Source organism: Geospiza fortis, unplaced genomic scaffold, assembly GCF_000277835.1.
Source record: "Geospiza fortis unplaced genomic scaffold, GeoFor_1.0 scaffold485, whole genome shotgun sequence".
Lineage (NCBI taxonomy): Eukaryota > Metazoa > Chordata > Aves > Passeriformes > Thraupidae > Geospiza > Geospiza fortis.
The window spans coordinates 860680-877302 of NW_005054457.1; the positions used below are offsets into that span (position 1 = coordinate 860680).

Genomic DNA, 16623 nt, shown 5'->3' on the forward strand with positions numbered 1-16623 from the left:
GGATCAGCACTGGGAGCAGCAGTGGATCAGCAGTGGGGGCAGCAGTGAGGGATCAGCAGTGGGATCAGCAATGGGATCAGCAGTGGGATCAGCAGTGAGGGATCAGCACTGGGATCAGCAGTGGGATCAGCAGCTGGATCAGCAGTGGGATCAGCAGCTGGAGCACTGCCCCAGAGCCTTTAGCCCAGGGATTTTCAGGAGCATGGCATTTACTGCAGCCTGCCTTGATTACTTGTTCAGTAATTGCACAGGGATTTCTGCTTCCCACCTTTCCCTGGGATGCAGTGGGGATTTGTATTCCTGGAATGTTTCCTTTTGCACGAGAATCTTTCCTTTGTTCTCTTCTGACTCCTGTTGACTTTAAGAATGGTTTTGATTCCTGAACCTCTCTTTGAGAGTTCCTTTTCAAGGGGAATATTTATATTTCATAGCATTTCAGCAAAAAAAGGCAAAGCAGGCAGGGACCTCAGAATGCAGAATTCCTGTCAGATCCTATCCACAGCTTCAGTGGGGAAAGCATGTGAAACACCCAGGTTTAAAACCTCCAGATCCTTCTAATCTTCTGTTCTGTGGTTCAGGGGAGAAATGTGTGCAGCAGCTGCTGTGTGTGCTGGGAGAGGAGCTTGGGGATGTGTGTGTGCTGGGGACAGCCCTGTGCTCCTGGTTTGGTGTCCCTGGGCTCAGCAGTTCTGCCTCTCCCACCTCAGCTGGGACAAGGACAGCACTTGACCTTTTTGGCTTCAGGTTTTTCATTCCAGTCTTTTCCCAGGGGTGGAACGAGGTTTATTTCACTTCGCTGTCCCCTCTCTCAGTGCCCTGCAGTTCCCTCACTCAGCACTGCCCATTAGCAATCCTTTATCAGCCCCCACCTTCCCCTCTTCCTGCTGGGGATAATTTGGGGTTTATGTGCAGTTTTTCTTGGGACTTGCCAAAGAATAATTACACCCCATTAACTGCCCCCTGTATCATTAGTAATTCACACCTAGGGAGTATTTTCCAAGCAGCTGATCTCGGTTGTCTCTTAATTGCTGGAGTCCATAAACTCTGTTACTCTGAAACTGTGTGAAGGATTTGCACCCTCTAAAACTTCTCCCTCCAGTGCAAAACATAACAGAGAATGGGAATGTGGCAGCTTTATCAGATCTTACTTCTTCCCTATTTAGGCAAATTATTTGCTTCTGGCTCTGTGGAAAACTCCAAAATGTATGTTGAGGTGTAAAAAATTTGGGACTGAAAGGGTGAGGAAGCTGTGGCTGCTCAGCCTGGAGAGGAGAAGGCTCCAGGGAGAGCTCAGAGCCCCTGGCAGGGCCTGAAGGGGCTCCAGGAGAGCTGCAGAGGGACTGGGGACAAGGGATGGAGGGACAGGAGCCCGGGAATGGCTCCCAGTGCCAGAGGGCAGGGATGGATGGGATGACAAATGGTCTCAGCTGAGCATAAGAGAAAAAAATACTGTTGGTGGCAACTCTTACTTCCCTGGAAAAAAAAAAATCCTGGCCCCCTGGCAGAGGAACAGTTTCTGCACAGAAAACATGACAGTATTTACAAAAAGCAGTGTCTAATATCCTTTTCCAGCTTGGAAGGAGGAGTTTATTTCAATACATCCTTTTTTAATTGCCATGAGCTGGACTTGTAAATACTGTCAGTGGTTGAGTAATAGTCCTCAGTGAGCAGAGAGAGGAAGGGACAGGTTTTCCACTCTTGGAACCCTCTGCATTCCCTCAGCTCGGGCAGGGAGACTGCACACAGCAGATACTGAACACTAATTAAAGCCTCCTAATTAAGAGATCATTGAAGCCCAGGGGATGCCCATGGGTGTGATGCCAGTGCCCAGCACAGGGATCCAGCTGGGTGAGGAGTTTGTTTATTGGGGGTGCTTTGGGAGGTGGATCCGGGGTGTTCTCACTGAAACATTTCTTCCTTTCCTCTAAAACATGGGAGAGAAAGGGGAGGGTTCCTGCTGGGAAATGGGGAGTTAGGGAGAGGGGAGGGATCCCATTTTGTACAATCTCCTTGTCATTGACCTCTGCAGGGATCAGTGGCTTCGGGGCAGGATGGGGCACACAGAGGTGGGGCAGGGCGCTGGGATTCTCTCAGGGCTGGATGATCCCTGTTCCCCCAGGTCAGGTCCATGCCTGACAGCCCAGCCCTGCACAGAGTTCTGTCTGAAAGCAGGAGTACTTTGTGTTGGAAACAATTTCCTGCTGCAGTGTGGATTTCCTCCTGAATAATCCTTTGCCCCAGTGGGATGGTACAGAGGGATTCTAGCAAAGCTCAGCTGGCCTGGCTGTGAGTTAAACACATCCCTTGATGTTTCCGTGGCAGATGTGCAGGGAGGAAGGTATCCCACAGGCCCTGCTGGGAAATTCTGATTTGTGGGGTCAGGAAGGGAAGGAACCCCTCTGCCAACGTGGGGTTTGGGTCCAGGTCTCTGCTCAGGTCACCAGTGCAGGCCTGTGGGGATGAGCAGGGGGAGGAATTGAATCACAGAAATCCTGATTCTTGCTCTGTCCCTGCAGGGATGCTGGTGGTGATCGTGCTGCTGCTCATCGCCATCGCCGTGGTCGCGCTCTGGCCCACGGGTTAACCCCGACCCTGCTGGGGCAGCTGCTCCAGGGGAGCCCCAGGGCTCGGGCAGGGACCTGCTGAGGGCAGGGATGAACTCCATCCACCGCTGGGAGCAAACTCCACAGCTGGGAATGACCCCAGTGCAGCAAACTGAACAAACCCACAGCTGGGAATGACCCCAGTGCAGCAAACTGAGCAGCCCCACTCTCCTTGGCTGAGGAGCTCAGTGGGATCTGCAGGATTTCAGTGGGAAAAGGATCTCATCCCACTAACAGGATTTCATCCCTTCCTCTGGCACTCGGGCAGCTGCAGCTGTGGGATGGACCCACCTCTCCTGCATCTGGGCACAGCTGGTGCTGCTGCCCTGCCCATCTCACAGACATCCCAGGGCTCCAAACACCGAAATGCAGGAGTGCTGTGGAGAGCAGACACGGTCCCTGCTTTGGGGTCCCTCCTGCAGAGAGAAAATGCTCCATTCAGGGAATGTCCTGGGGGATGAATGGCTGCCTCTGGATTCTCCCAGGATGGGAAGGGACAGCCCTGCAGGAGCCCCTGGGCTGCCCAGGACCACTGGGGACTGGGTCAGTGCTCGGCCCCCGGGGGGGGCTGGTGGGTTATTGATCCCCAGGGACGGTTACTGGTGGGTTATTGATCCCCAGGGGCGGTTATTGGTGGGTTATTGATCCCCAGGGACGGTTACTGGTGGGTTATTGATCCCCAGGGGCGGTTATTGGTGGGTTATTGATCCCCAGGGGCGGTTATTGGTGGGTTATTGATCCCCAGGGGCGGTTATTGGTGGGTTATTGATCCCCAGGGACAGTTACTGGTGGGTTATTGATCCCCAGGGGCGGTTATTGGTGGGTTATTGATCCCCAGGGACGGTTACTGGTGGATTATTGATCTCCAGGGATGGTTACTGGTGGGTTATTGATCCCCAGGGACGGTTACTGGTGGATTATTGATCCCCAGGGATGGAGTTACTGGTGGGTTATTGATCCCCAGGGACGGTTACTGGTGGATTATTGATCTCCAGGGGTGGTTACTGGTGGGGTATTGATCTCCGGGGATGGTTACTGGTGGGTTATTGATCTCCGGGGATGGTTACTGGTGGGTTATTGATCTCCGGGGATGGTTACTGGTGGGTTATTGATCTCCGGGGATGGTTACTGGTGGGTTATTGATCTCCGGGGATGGTTACTGGTGGGTTATTGATCTCCGGGGATGGTTACTGGTGGGTTATTGATCTCCGGGGATGGTTACTGGTGGGTTATTGATCTCCGGGGATGGTTACTGGTGGGTTATTGATCCCCAGGGACGGTTATTGGTGGGTTATTGATCTCCAGGGATGGAGTTACTGGTGGGTTATTGATCTCCAGGGATGGTTATTGGTGGGTTATTGATCCCCAGGGATGGTTATTGGTGGGTTATTGATCTCCGGGGATGGTTACTGGTGGGTTATTGATCTCCGGGGATGGAGTTACTGGTGAGTTACTGATCTCAGGTGGGAACTGAAGAGCAGCAGGACTCAGCCCAGCCTGTGAGAGTGAGAGCTCTGCCCTCGTGAGCTCCCCAGAGGCTCTGCCAGCCTGGCCCTGGGAGATGCACCACAATTAATGTCCTCACTGAGCTCTGGCTCTTCCTTTGACAGCTTCTCACACCCTTCTACAGCTGAGAGGAAGGATTACCTATTTCAAAACTAATGAAAAAGAAGTACTAAATGTTTGCTTCTGGCCAAGAGAATAATTATTTTGTTACACATGTCAGTTTGATTTCAGGATTAATAGAGCAAGCAATAAATACTGATTAAAGCCGATCCATTTCTATACAGTTTCTCTGCCTGGGGTTTTATTGTTTCCTCCTATCTTGTGTTGTCTGTGAATGATTTATCCAACGCTGCCATGTCCTAAGAACTGGTCTGGAGAAGGAAATAAGCAATTTCTGCCAGACTTTGTGTGTATTATGCCAGATCAGTCACTCTTGCAAGGGCTGGCCCTCACCTGGCATCCCAGGGATCCAGAGCTTCTCTTCTTCATCTGCCATGGGTGGTGCCATGTCCTGCAGCTATGGGAGCTGTCCCCTGGATCCAGAGAGCATTTCCCTGTCCTTGTGCTCCCAGGGAAGGACAGGAGAGAGGAGCATGGTGGAGAGGAAGGCCCAGAGATCCAGCTGTGCCCCCTCCAGCTCCAGCCAGGGCTCTGTGCCCATCCTCAACGCTCAGAGCTGGAGGTTGGAGCTCCTCTGGAGTTGCCCATGTGCTCTGCTGGAGAAACCCTTCCAAGTGCAGGCCAGGCTGTGCCTGCTCAGTTTTCTTGGAGGGATGCTGCACCTTGGGCAGGCAGGGCTGGTTTGATGTGCTCTGGTTTCCAAGAGGACAGGCAGGGGGTTGTGAGTTATTGCTGATGTCGGATTAGCAATGGAGCTTTAGGCAGGGCTGCTCCAGCTGGAACCAAGGGAAGGTTTTGGAGAGGAGTTCCAAATCCGTGCATTCCTGCAGCTCTGTGGGCACTGGGAATGCTCCTGGAGCTGTTCCTCAGCAGCAGCTCCAAACCTGGAGCAGGATTTCACTGCCAGCTCTGGAGCAGCCCTGTGGATCTTCAGTGACAGCCAGAGAGCAACGTGGACTTCGTTCAGACCAGACCACAGGCCTGGGCTGCTAATTAAAACTGCCACTTCTGGGCTGCTAATTAAAACTGCCACTTCTGGAGGGAATTATGGCTTTGTTTGAGTTCCCAGGACATGCAGGATGGACCTGGAACTCATCCTGGTCAGTGTTCCACAGCACTTTGTTCTGACCCAGGCTTTCAAAGCTTTTCTGACCCACTGGGTCCTCCAGCACATTTTTCCTGTGAGTGCCTGGGAAGGGTGGAAACAGCAGGGCTTGCTTGTTGTGGCCAACAAAGGGGCTCTCAGCCTTGCCCTTTAGGTAGCATTTAACGTGTCGCGTGGGTGAGGAATTTGATTAAAAAGCAGTGGATTTGGCAACGCTCTGCTGTGTGCAGGGAAGCTTTTCTGTCTCCCTGCCCCACTAAAGAAAAAGGAAGGTAAAAATACGAGAGACGCTGGGGTTTGGCTCCCAGCAGCAGTGGAGGAGCCAACCTGGAGTGGCTTCTCCAAGCAAAGACCTTCTGGAATGTGCCCAGAGACATCCCAGCCTTGGCCTTCCCTGCCACCTCCTCCGTCTCTCTCCTGGAGGACGTGCTCAGGAGTTCAGCTGCTTCCAGACCAACAATCCCAGTGCTGGGGGCAGGCCTGGTGTGTGCCCCAGGCACCTGGATGTCCCAGCCCTGGGAGAAATCCCCATCTCCTGCAGGACAGCAGGGATGGTCCTGGAATGCTGCTGGGCATTTTCCCATTCCCTGGAGCCTGGGCTGAGCTGGGTGTGTGGGTGGCTCCTGTCCCACGCTGCCTGCTGGGACCAGCCCGGGAAAACCACCCCAGGTCCAGCCCTCTGTGGGAAAAGCCTCATCGCCCCCATTTCCGCTGGCACCGTGTCACCTCTGGACAAGTGGCCACCTGCAGTCTGGGAGCCCGTTTGCCCCGGGAGCAGAGGGCTGGCACTTGTGTCCCGTTTGTCTCTGCAATAAAGATCGGACATTTCCGCCCCCAGCGTGGTTTTGGGTTCATAAATTCCCAGCCCTGCTGAAGACTCGGGTCAGCTGGGCTGATCCCAGCACTTGGCAGCACCTTTTGCCTGGATTTCTGTCCCTGGGAGGGTTTTGGTGCCTCAGTTCCCCCCACCTCCAGCTCTCTGTGCTGTCAGTGCCACCAGCCCTTGCCTTGCACCAGCTCTGGCCCCGCTGATCCTGGATGGGACTGGGGGAGCTGCTGGAGCCCTGAGCCCTGCAGGGCGGCCAGGAAGGGCCAGCAGTGCCCAGCAGCCCCTGGATGAGAGAAACGGGGCCAGAGTGGGGCTGGCAGCTGTCCTGACTCCAGGCTTTGGCTGTCCTGACTCCAGGCTCTGGCACACCCGGGCATACCTGGGCACACCCGGGCACACTCTTGCACACCCGGGCGCACCTTTCCCCAGCTCTGGGTGGGGTGCCACAGGTTTTGGCTCTGTCGCTCTGCAGGGCACAGCTGAGCCCACAGGGGCTGCTGGGGCCCCCTGCCACCCACCCACGGTGACACTGCTGTCCCCAAGGCCAGTGGCCACTGCCTGGGGGTGCTGGGCAGGGACAGGGCTGGGACTGCCAGTCCAGAATAGCTGTGCCACCTCAGCCCTGCCAAGGGGGCACTGACAGAGCCGGGGGTGGAGGGGACACCGTCATTTCCTTGCCCAGGTCCTTGTCTCACAGGCTCACCGAACCATGGGCTGGGAAAAAGCAGAAATTCCTGGAGACTTTTACAGTTTACAAGAGTTTATTCAACTGGTTTCTGACTTTAGTTCTACCGAGGGGGTGCTGAACAGTTACAAGCTCCTTCTGGTCAATTACAGCCAATCTAACGAACAAACAAACAAAAGGGGAAAAAAAAAGGAATAAAAAAGAAACAATTTGGAAAAACAATAAGAAAATCCACAACTTTTTCACGTGTCATTAAATATATTCATATATAATAACCATAATATATTAGTATGAATTGTAAAGAAACATTGCCCAAAGCAGTCTGCCATGGTCATAACTAAACAACATTTACAGTTCAAGATATTAACAGAAATAATAATAAAAAAAAAAAAACAAACCAAAACCAAAACCAAAATAACCCCAAAAGGAACACAGGTTTGTGAGGGGGTGAGGCGGGGGGGGGAGGGGCAGGGACACACGGACAAACAGAAACGAGACCAAGCCATGTCTGTGGGGTGCTACAGTCGGTGATGATTGTTTTGGCATTTCAGCTGCTCTCCAAAGCCTCCCTGAAGGCACCACAGCCCCTTCCCCGCTGTCCTGGGGGTGCCACTCCTGTCCCCAGGGTGGTGGGTGGCCCTGGCTGGGTCCGTGCTGGTCAGAACCGGGTCGGTGCCCCAGAGCTCCCCCCGGCCGGGCAGGTGCTGAGGGGGCATCCTGTCCCTCTGGGGGAGCAGCAGGGGGGTCCTCCTGGAGATGTCCTCATGGAGATGTTTTCCTAGAGATACCCTCCTGGGGGTGTCCTCCTGGAGGTGTCCTCCTGGGGGTGTCCTCCTAGAGATGTCCTCCTGGAGGTGTCCTCCTGGGGGTGTCCTCCTAGGGGTGTCCTCCTGGGGGTGTCCTCATGGAGGTGTCCTCATGGAGATGTCCTGGAGCAGGGGTGCTGCAGGGAGGAGCTGCCCCTCTGGAGCCCAAAATGGGGCTGCTGTGCCCTCCCAGTCGAGGCTGCTCCAGCTGCACCAGTTCCAGCAGCAGCTCCTGCAGGTCAGGGTTACTGGGAGCACATGAGGGGCACTGGGACCGTGGATGGAGTGAGAGGTGTTTGCCTGGGCTGGTGGAAAGCACAAAACTCCAGCAGGGATGGAGGGACAGGTCTGGGGGCTTCCCTCCTGTGCCAGCCTCCAGGCTGCGGTGCCAGCTCATTTCCCTCTGAGCCCCCAGGCTGTGTCAGGGCTGTGGGATCAGGGGCTGGGGGCCTTCTGCAGCCTCCAGGAGCAGTGGGAGCAGGGAAGGCGCTGGAGGGTGTCCCTGGGGGTTTGGGGTGTCCAGGCTGTGCTGGGAGGGTTCTGTGCTTGACAAGGGTGGAAACTGGGAGTGAGCCTCGGGTGTCCAGGTGTGCTATGGGCAGTTCCCGAGTCCCCAGGTCCCCTGGCCTTTCCTTCCTGCTCTCCACGTAGGGAACTGGCTTTGAGTTGGATTCTGTTGCCTTTAGGCACCATTTGAGGGTTGGGGACATCCCGGCTGCCTGGGGATGTGCTGTCCCCACCCTGGCAGCAGCTGATACTGGCTGCAGGAGAGCATCCAAGCCCCATTTTGGGGCTTTAAGCCTCCAATTAGATACTTGAGGTCAGATTTTATCCCTCAGAACCTCGTGTCTTCACTTCCCTCAGCTGCAAAACCCTCAGCTCTCCTTGAGCTCCGAGATAAGGAAAACCAAGTCCAGTTTGGGAAAGGGGAGAAAACACAGGCTTGGTGGGGGAAAATGCTTGATGTACCAGGTGGGATCTTTCTCCTAATACCCAGATTAATTTTGGAGGCCTTGTGGTGTCAGGGGAGGCTCAGCAGAGCTGGGTCCCTCCGGGTGGTGTCTCCAGCAGCCCCGGGAGCCTCCTCTTTGCACCTATTTACATGGCTGCCCTGCTTTATGGTGGTTTATGTCATTATATAAATATTGTCAATTGCTATAAAACAAGGCAAAACCACTGGAAAATGTCATAAAAGAGATGTTTCCAAGTTTCCTAAAAGGAAAAATAGCAGGGAGGTTTTGCTTTTCATAGCGACTAATGTTTGCTTCTCCTCCAGGTACCGTCCTGCCCTCCCTGCCTTGCTGCCCAGCCATTCCTTCTCTCCCTGGATGAGGTGGAATTGGAAATCCCCATTGCCCGGGGGCTGCTGTGCCAGGGGAGCAGCCTGGCATGGGGCTCACAGCTCCCAGTCCAGTCCTGCCCCCAGGGTGCCCCAGGGCAGCATGCTCCAGTCTGAGGTGAGGCAGCCTCCATGGGGCTCAGTGCATTAATGACTGGAAATTGGGAATTTTAAATTGGCTGGATGCCCCCCCAGCATAGGGAGGAGAGCTCCAGGTGGGTCACACCTTGCTCCTGGCTGAGACCCCTTCCCTGTGTGGGCTCTGCACTGGCCCCATGCCCGTGGGGACAATCCCTGGCACCCTCTGCTCCCCACTTTGTCTCCAAGACCTTCACAGGAATGTCAGGGGCTGCAGCTCCAGAGGGAGCGAGGGCAGAGCTGCTCTGGGTTTGGGAGTGAAACCAGTGACCAGCCAGGACCCTGGTGTCCCCTGCAGGGATTTTCTGCCAGCTGAGGGTTCCTGGTGTGCTGACAGCAGCAGAGGGCACCGAGCCCATGGAGGAGGTTCAGGGTGGCCACAGTGGACATTCAGGGACTGAGACTGGCAGGATCTTCAGGGCACTTTGTGGGAACTGGATGCCAACTCATTTTTGTCAGGTCTGGGTGTTTCCTTGGGGATCCTGGTTATAGACTCCTTGTAAGTGGGTGGCTAGATGGGGACAGGGCACCCTGTGGGCTCACACTCCTTCGGTGTGGTGGGGGCAGCATCCTCAGGGTCAGGGGCTGAGCACGGAGCCATTCCCAGAGTTATGCACAGCAGGAAATCACCCACCAGCATTGTCCCCTCTTGGCTGTGCCTACAGTGCACCCAGAGCATCACCACAGCCCCAGGCACCTCAGGTGGTGGCCACGGCTGTGGGATACCAAAGCCCCCCAGGACCCCATGGGCTGATCCTCGGGTCTGTCCTCAGCAAAAGTCTCGGTTTAGTTTCCTCTACAAGAGCTCTCTCAGTCAGCCTACGTTGCAAGCACGTGTTTTGGGGATGGGGAGTTAATTTCCAGCGGTGCTGTTGATTAGTTTCTTACAGGGTGGATGTGCCCATGCCGTGCTTTGGAGGCAGCAGATGTTGGCAGCTGGAAGGCAGTTTGGTGTCTCTGAGTTCCTCAGCAATGGGGCAGGAGGGAGCTGGGGGGCCACAGGTGCTGCACGCCTGCACCCCACTCGTGGGCTCTGTCTGTGTGTGCAGTCAGGTTTTGTTGGGTTTTATTGGGTTTTGTTGGACCCTGTTGGATTTTGTTGGATTTTGTTGGGTTCTGTTGGGTTTTGTTTGGTTCTGTTAGGTCCTGTTGGGTCCTGTTGGGTGTTGATGGGTTTTGTTGAGTTCTGTTGAGTCCTGTTGGGTCCTGTTGGGCCCTGTTGGGTTCTGTTGAGTCCTGTTGGATTCTGTTTGGTCCTGTTGGGTCCTGTTGGGTTTTGTCTCTCCTGGAATAGGAGGTGCAAGCCCAGCACCCCCCAGCCATGGTCGCTGCCCCCCGTCCCCCCAGCCCGCCCTGGCAGCCGGTCCCTGCCCGCCCCAGCTCTACACAAAGCAGCATGCACAGTCAGTCTCTCCCTCTCCTCCTCCTCCTCCTCCTCCTTTAGGCTTTCTTACACTTCCCCTTCTTCTCCCGCTGCTGGAACTTCCGGAGCCGCCGGGCCCACGTGTCCCGCCACTGGATCACCAGGCTGGTTTTGTCTGCAATGATGCCGCTCTGGTCGGGAGAGTCCTCGTTATTGCCCAGCAGCAAATACTTCTTCATGGGCTTGATTTTGGGGCACTTGCAGGCGATGTCCTTGGAGTGGATCCACAGGGTCTGGTCGCCGCGCCGGATGCGGTTGCTGCCCTGCTTGTAGACGGAGATGATGTTCACCGTGAACTTCCACCAGTCCGCGTTCTTCTCTGCCTTCAGAACATGGATCTGGACAGCTGGAGTAAAACAACACACAGGCGAGAGAGGAGAAGGTGTTACTGCTTCGGCTGGATAGCAGAAAATGAGCTTCAAGCCTTACCCAATGGGCTGTGTGAGGAGGAGGGACTTTGCAGCAGCCAGGGGGTGGGGATGCCCCAAAATGGATGGCAGCTCTGGGCTCCAAGGAGATGTCCTGGTGTCCTGGCAGAGCACTGGGACACCTCCAGCTCCCACAGCCAGAGGGAGGTGGGAGGACAGCCCTGATCCCTGCACAAGGTGCTGGTGATGATGATGATGGTGATGGTGATGATGTTTTCCAAGCCCATCACTGATGCTGTGTAACCTCCTCTGTAGCCATGGACTGAGGAAACCTCACCCCTTGCTCTTTCCTGGGACAGGGTTAAAAATCAGCTCCCAGGAAATGCCTTCCCCAGGCAGGGCCTGCCCAGCCCTCCTGGGTTGGTTTGCCAGCTGTGGGTGAGGATTTCCCCCCAGCAGGGACCCAGGGAAGCCCCAGGTGAGAGTGGCCTGGCTGGGACAGCAGGCAGGGGCCAGGCCCTGCACAGGCTGGTGCAGCACAACCACAAAGAGCTTTTTTAGCCAAATCACTCAGCTTTTCCCTTTTCCCCACTGTTCCCTCCATGCCCTGGGAGCTGTAAACCCCTGCCCACTGACCTGCCTTTCTCAGCTGCCCCAGTGGGACCAATCCTGTTTGTATAAATTAACGGAGGGAGAAGAAACACCCAGAAACCTCAGGGAAAACTCTGCCCCTTGCCTTGTAACAGTCCAGTTTTCCCCCTGGATGGAGGAGCATCCCCCTGTCTCTAAAACCAAGTGATTCCAGGCTCTGGGAGGAAGCAGAGCTCTGCAGCCCAGCACAGCTTTTTAACACGTTGCAAAATATATGGGTATTTTTTTTTCAGAGCATGTCATGGAGGCCAGATGCTTTCATTAAAAAAAAAGGAAAAAGGAAAAAAAAAGGAAAAAAAACAACCCTAAGCTCTGACCATGTATTTCCCTGTCTGGTGTGAAGGTAACAAAATGTGAAGAGTAGCCAATTTTTATTTTTTGGAAACAAATCTTTCCAAAAAAGCTTAAACCTTTGACCTGCCTGGGTCCACACTGACAAAATGGAGAAAATGAATGAAAAGGAACTGGAGAGAGGTGGTTACAGGAAACTCTGCTCTAAAACACACAGTCTGTATTTTTTTTTATGTCAAGGCCCCTGTCTCTTATTTTTCCCTTTTTATTAATGAAGTGGAAGGAGTGAAAGCTTTGAGGAAGGCTTGGCTGGGGCAGGCACAGCTGCCTGCCCTGACAGCCGGATTTCTGCCCACAGCCTCACTCCAGGACGCTCAGTTCCTCCTGAGCTCCAGGGGTGTTTGCCTGCCTGTTTCAGTGCTGGGCTGGGACCAGCATCTCCCAGGGGACACAGGACATGCAGAGAGGCACAAATGGGCCAGGATGAATTTTTGGAAGCACCTAAGCTGGATTTAAAGACTCCCTTCTCATGAAGGAGGTTTCAGTCCCTTCCTGATTTGGGGCTCTGGCTCAGCTGTGCTCCCCCAGTCCAAAGCTGGCTTTGGGGCTTGGGGCTGCCCTTCAGCTGCCCTGTCCTGGGACAGAGCTGGGCTTTGTGCTGAGCTGCTCTGCCCTGGCTGATGTTCCATTGAACCCCTGCTCAGGCCTGTCCCTGTCTCTGCATCCCTGGAGAAACATCCCTGGGGCAGCAGATGGAAGGTGATAGGGGCTGATGGTTCCTCCTGGGGATGGTGCTGCCCTTGTTGTGGTCCCCTGGGAGCAGGAGAACAAAATCAAAGGAGCTGCAGCTTCCACTGCTCCAGCTGGGGCTGGTGGCACTGGTTTCAGTGAGGATGCGCTCTGGCCCAGGCTGGTGGCACTGGTTTCAGTGAGGATGGGCTCTGGCCCAGGCTAGTGGCACTGGTTTCAGCAAAGAGGGGATCCAGTCCACCTCCTGGGCCTTGTGCCTGCTCCTCCCTGACCTTTGCAAACTCTGGGTATCCAAGCCCTGGGGGAAATCTGGGGCTCCTGCACCCAGGCACTCCCAGAGATGCAGAGATTTTTCTCCATGTTCATTTCCCTGCAGCCTGCTCTGCTCCCCAGGGGAGCAGAGGGGCCTGGGGAGCAGGGGGACAGCAAGGGACAGCTGGGGACAGCAGGGGACAGCTGGGGCAGAGCTGGGTCCTGGTGAGGGCAGGGGCTGCCCCAGGAGCCACACCTGACACTGACACTCCTGAACCACAAATCCCACCTGGATGGTGCCTTCCAGCCCTGACCACATTTTGGTGCTTTGCCAGAAGAAGGGGACAGAGTGGTCCCTGGGCTGGGGGAGGGGAAGGAGGGTCCCTGGTCCCCTCCTGCATCCCCAGAGCTCAGGGATGCTCCTGGCTCCTCGGGGCCTGGCTGGGAGCCTCCAGCCACAAGAAAGCACAGAAGGCTGGAAGCTGGAGATGAAAGCCCAGGGGTGGATGGTTTGATGTTAATAAAACCAAAACCCAGCCCAAAGCCTCAAAACAGCGTTTGAGGGCAGCTGCTGAAGGCTGAAAGCAAAGCAGTGCCTTGCAGCATTCAGGGATCATGAGTCAGGGCCCCACACTCCTGAGGCTGCCATGAAAACAGGGGGGCTGGGGGAAACCTAATTATTTAATTACTTTTTTAGATTTACATTTGGGATTTGTGATAAATCTCCTGAGTTCAAGGCTTTCCCTGCTGAGGCTGACTCAGGGCTGGGCTGCAGGGCCCAACCTGTGCATCCTGCTGTGGAACCCTGGAGCATCCCACACATCCCCTGCACAGACCTGTCTGCGGAGCTTGGGCACCATGGCTGGGCTGGCCCCTGTGACATCCCAAGGAGGGGCAGTGGGACAGAGCACCTGGGGGGTACTGAACGTGGCCAGGTGGGAGGGCGTGCTGGGGACAGCCCTGGCAGGCCCAGATGTCCCAGTCCAAGGCAGGGCTCTCCAAAGGCTTGGCTGCCCTCTCACTGCACACACAAGTGCAGAGGAGTCCATGTGGATTCTATTCCAACCAGCAGCAAAAGGCGACCCCGACACCATCTGGGGCTGGGAATGCAAAGGGCTGGCTCCTCGCTGGAGCAAAGTGTTAAAATGGGATTCTTTTTTCCCCCTTTTTTCAGTTTTTAATTTATCTGGCGGCGGCTTTGCCTCGCTCCGGTTGCCAATTTCCTACTTGTTTAATATTGGAGATTTATGATCCCTAATCCCTGGGTGTGCCCTGCTGCTGGGGGACCCTCACTGCCCCGGCTCTCTCCCTGAGCACGAGGCTCCAGCAGGGACTGCTCAGCCCCAGCAATGGCATTTCTGCACCTTCCCAGCAGGCACGGGGCTCTGAGTGCTGGGGCTGGTGCTTCTCCCCTGCCCTGGGTGTTTTTTGGGGATTCGGGTTTTTCTCCCCCTCCCTCCCTCTTTTCAAGCTGCCTTTTGAAAACACATTTTGCTTTTTTCCAGCAGCCCCTGCCAAGCTCCTCTCGACAAAGGGGGTGACTAAGAGAAGGCTCCGCTGAAGGAAGGATTTTTTAACTTTTTTTTTCCAAGAAAGGGCAAAGTGAGCAGATGATCTCACCTTTCGGATGAGGATTCTGTTCCTCAGCCCTATTCCCTGCCCGGTGCTGGGATGGGGATGCAGGGCCAGCATGGGACCACAGTGCTGGTACAAAACTGTTCCAGCATCACCCGTGCAGGATCAGCCCTGCTACAGCACAGGCAGCTCAGCACCAGGGGCTAAATGGAGATTTAAAAGCTCCAGGTTTCCTGTAGCACAGTCACACCCCACAGGGAGCTGGAATATCCCCAAAATCGGGCAGAAAATGTGGCACCTGAGGGAATACGGGATGTTCACATCTCACCTGGATCAGCATCACCTGCTCCCATCAGATAACCCCCCTCCTTCTGGGAACCTCCACCCTCGGTGGGTTCGGCTGGAATCCCTTCTGCTTCCCCGGCATTTAAGTGCCCCCACCGCAGCAAACCCCTCCTCTCTCCCTGCTTTTCTGCGAGCTGAGCGGCCCTGCGCTCCCCCACGCAGCCAAAAAATCCCAGAAAAAGCTTTTCTGCCTCTGCTCCTGCCTCCCCCTCCCCGAATCTCCCGCCCGCCCTCCCCACGTCCTGTTGCACTCCAAATATTTGCACCCAAACCCATCTCGCGGGGAAAAAGCCCAAAATAAAATAAAAGGGAAAAAACCCACAAACCCGACAAAAACAAACAGATACGAAAAATAAATAAGGGAAAATATCCCCTTTGAAAGGCTGAATGAAGCGGGGAGCTAAAAAGCCCCATTGAGGAGCGGGCGGATGATAGCTCCGATTGAGCCCGAGGGAGAAGGAACTCTGTTCAAGCTAATTAGGGCCTTTTAGGACATTCAGCCCGGCGATGCCAGCAGAACGGTGAGGAATAGAGCCTCCTAATTGGCTTCCTGCTGGGGTGTCAGTCCCGAAGTCTTTATTAGCCCTCCCTGCACCTTTTCAACCCTTTCTTCCCTCTCTGGCCCTGGTGAAAGCCTGGGCTGCCCCGGCATCGCTCACCCCGCTGCCTCTCCAGCACGGTTTGTTCTCAAAAAAACAAATTGCTGTGGCTGTGGGGCTGGCTGGGGCTGTGGGGGACCCTTCCATTGCCAGGAGGGTCGATGGGAGCACCCCAGTGCCAGCACTGGGACCGTGTCCCCGCACCTGAACCAGCCCCAGCACGGCTCTGGCTCACTGTGAAGCTGCAGGAGCGATGCTAAGCGAGAAAAGAGAAGGGAAAAGCTCATTCCAGCTCCCCTAATCCCTGCTCCAGGGGCACCTCGTCCCTATTCACTGGGATCTCCTGCCTGAGACACCTCTTGAGCCACCCACACCTCCCCAGGGTCTGCTGCAGCCCACAGGGCAGCCCTACACAGAACCGGGTGTGAGTGTCACCCAAAATTCAAATAGAACTCAGTGAGAATGTCACCCAAAATTCAAATAGAACTGAGTGAAAGTGTCATCCAAAATTCCAACAGATCCGGGTGTGAGTGTCACCCAAAATTCCAACAGACCCGGGTGTGAGTGTCACCCAAAATTCCAACAGAACCGGATGTGAATGTCACCCGAAATTCCGACAGATCTGGGTGTGAGTGTCACCCAAATGTCCATCACTCAAACTTCCAACAGATCGAGTGTGAGCTGTCCCAGGGCTGCACCACCCTCTGAAGTCTCCCGGGAATTATGGGGACTGGATACAGGTGACAGGGAACTGCTTGCTGCTCATCCCCACAGCAAAAAATATTTTAAATATTTTAAAATATTGAAAAGCCGTGGCACGTAACAGCACGTGAGAGGAGACATGGGGTCATCATAACCAGAAGACACTGGAAAGCACTTGGGAAATGTGAGTCTCCTGCAGATGCTGGGACAGCCCCCAAGTGAGGGCCCACACTTGGGTGTGCTCATGCCAAGGGACACAGGGCATCGCTGCCCAGGCTGCCCCTCCACACCTGGCAGGTTTTTCACTCCCAAACCTGCACACAGCCAGCACGGCTGTGGCCGGGTGGCCCTGGGGACACTCCTGGCCCACATCCCCGTGGCACGGCTCGTCCCTGCGCAGGGGACACTCACCATAGTCCTTCTTACAGTACTTCTTCATGTTGATCTTCAGCTTCCCCTTGGAGGCTTTGCAGTACGAGTCACAATCTGCGCCGAGAGAGGGGGAGGGCAAGAAAATATTAATAAAACAAATTAGC

At 55.0% G+C, this 16623-nt stretch overlaps 2 protein-coding genes across 2 annotated transcripts in view; one reads left to right on the forward strand and one right to left on the reverse strand.

Moving 5' to 3' along the window:
* The window catches only part of STX8 (syntaxin 8), a 77376-nt gene extending 72981 nt beyond the window's left edge, over nucleotides 1-4395 (forward strand). Inside the window, exon 7 of the mRNA XM_031062700.1 lies at nucleotides 2517-4395. Within this exon, the coding sequence (XP_030918560.1) occupies nucleotides 2517-2584 (68 nt within the window). The 3' untranslated portion in view covers nucleotides 2585-4395. The remainder of the gene's footprint in view (nucleotides 1-2516) is intronic.
* Nucleotides 4396-10491: 6096 nt separating this feature from the next.
* The window catches only part of NTN1 (netrin 1), an 84694-nt gene continuing 78562 nt past the window's right edge, over nucleotides 10492-16623 (reverse strand). Inside the window, exons 6-7 of the mRNA XM_031062701.1 lie at nucleotides 16499-16573; nucleotides 10492-10900 (exon numbers count right to left, since the gene is read on the reverse strand). Coding sequence (XP_030918561.1) covers nucleotides 10572-10900; nucleotides 16499-16573 — 404 coding nt within the window. The 3' untranslated portion in view covers nucleotides 10492-10571. The remainder of the gene's footprint in view (nucleotides 10901-16498; nucleotides 16574-16623) is intronic.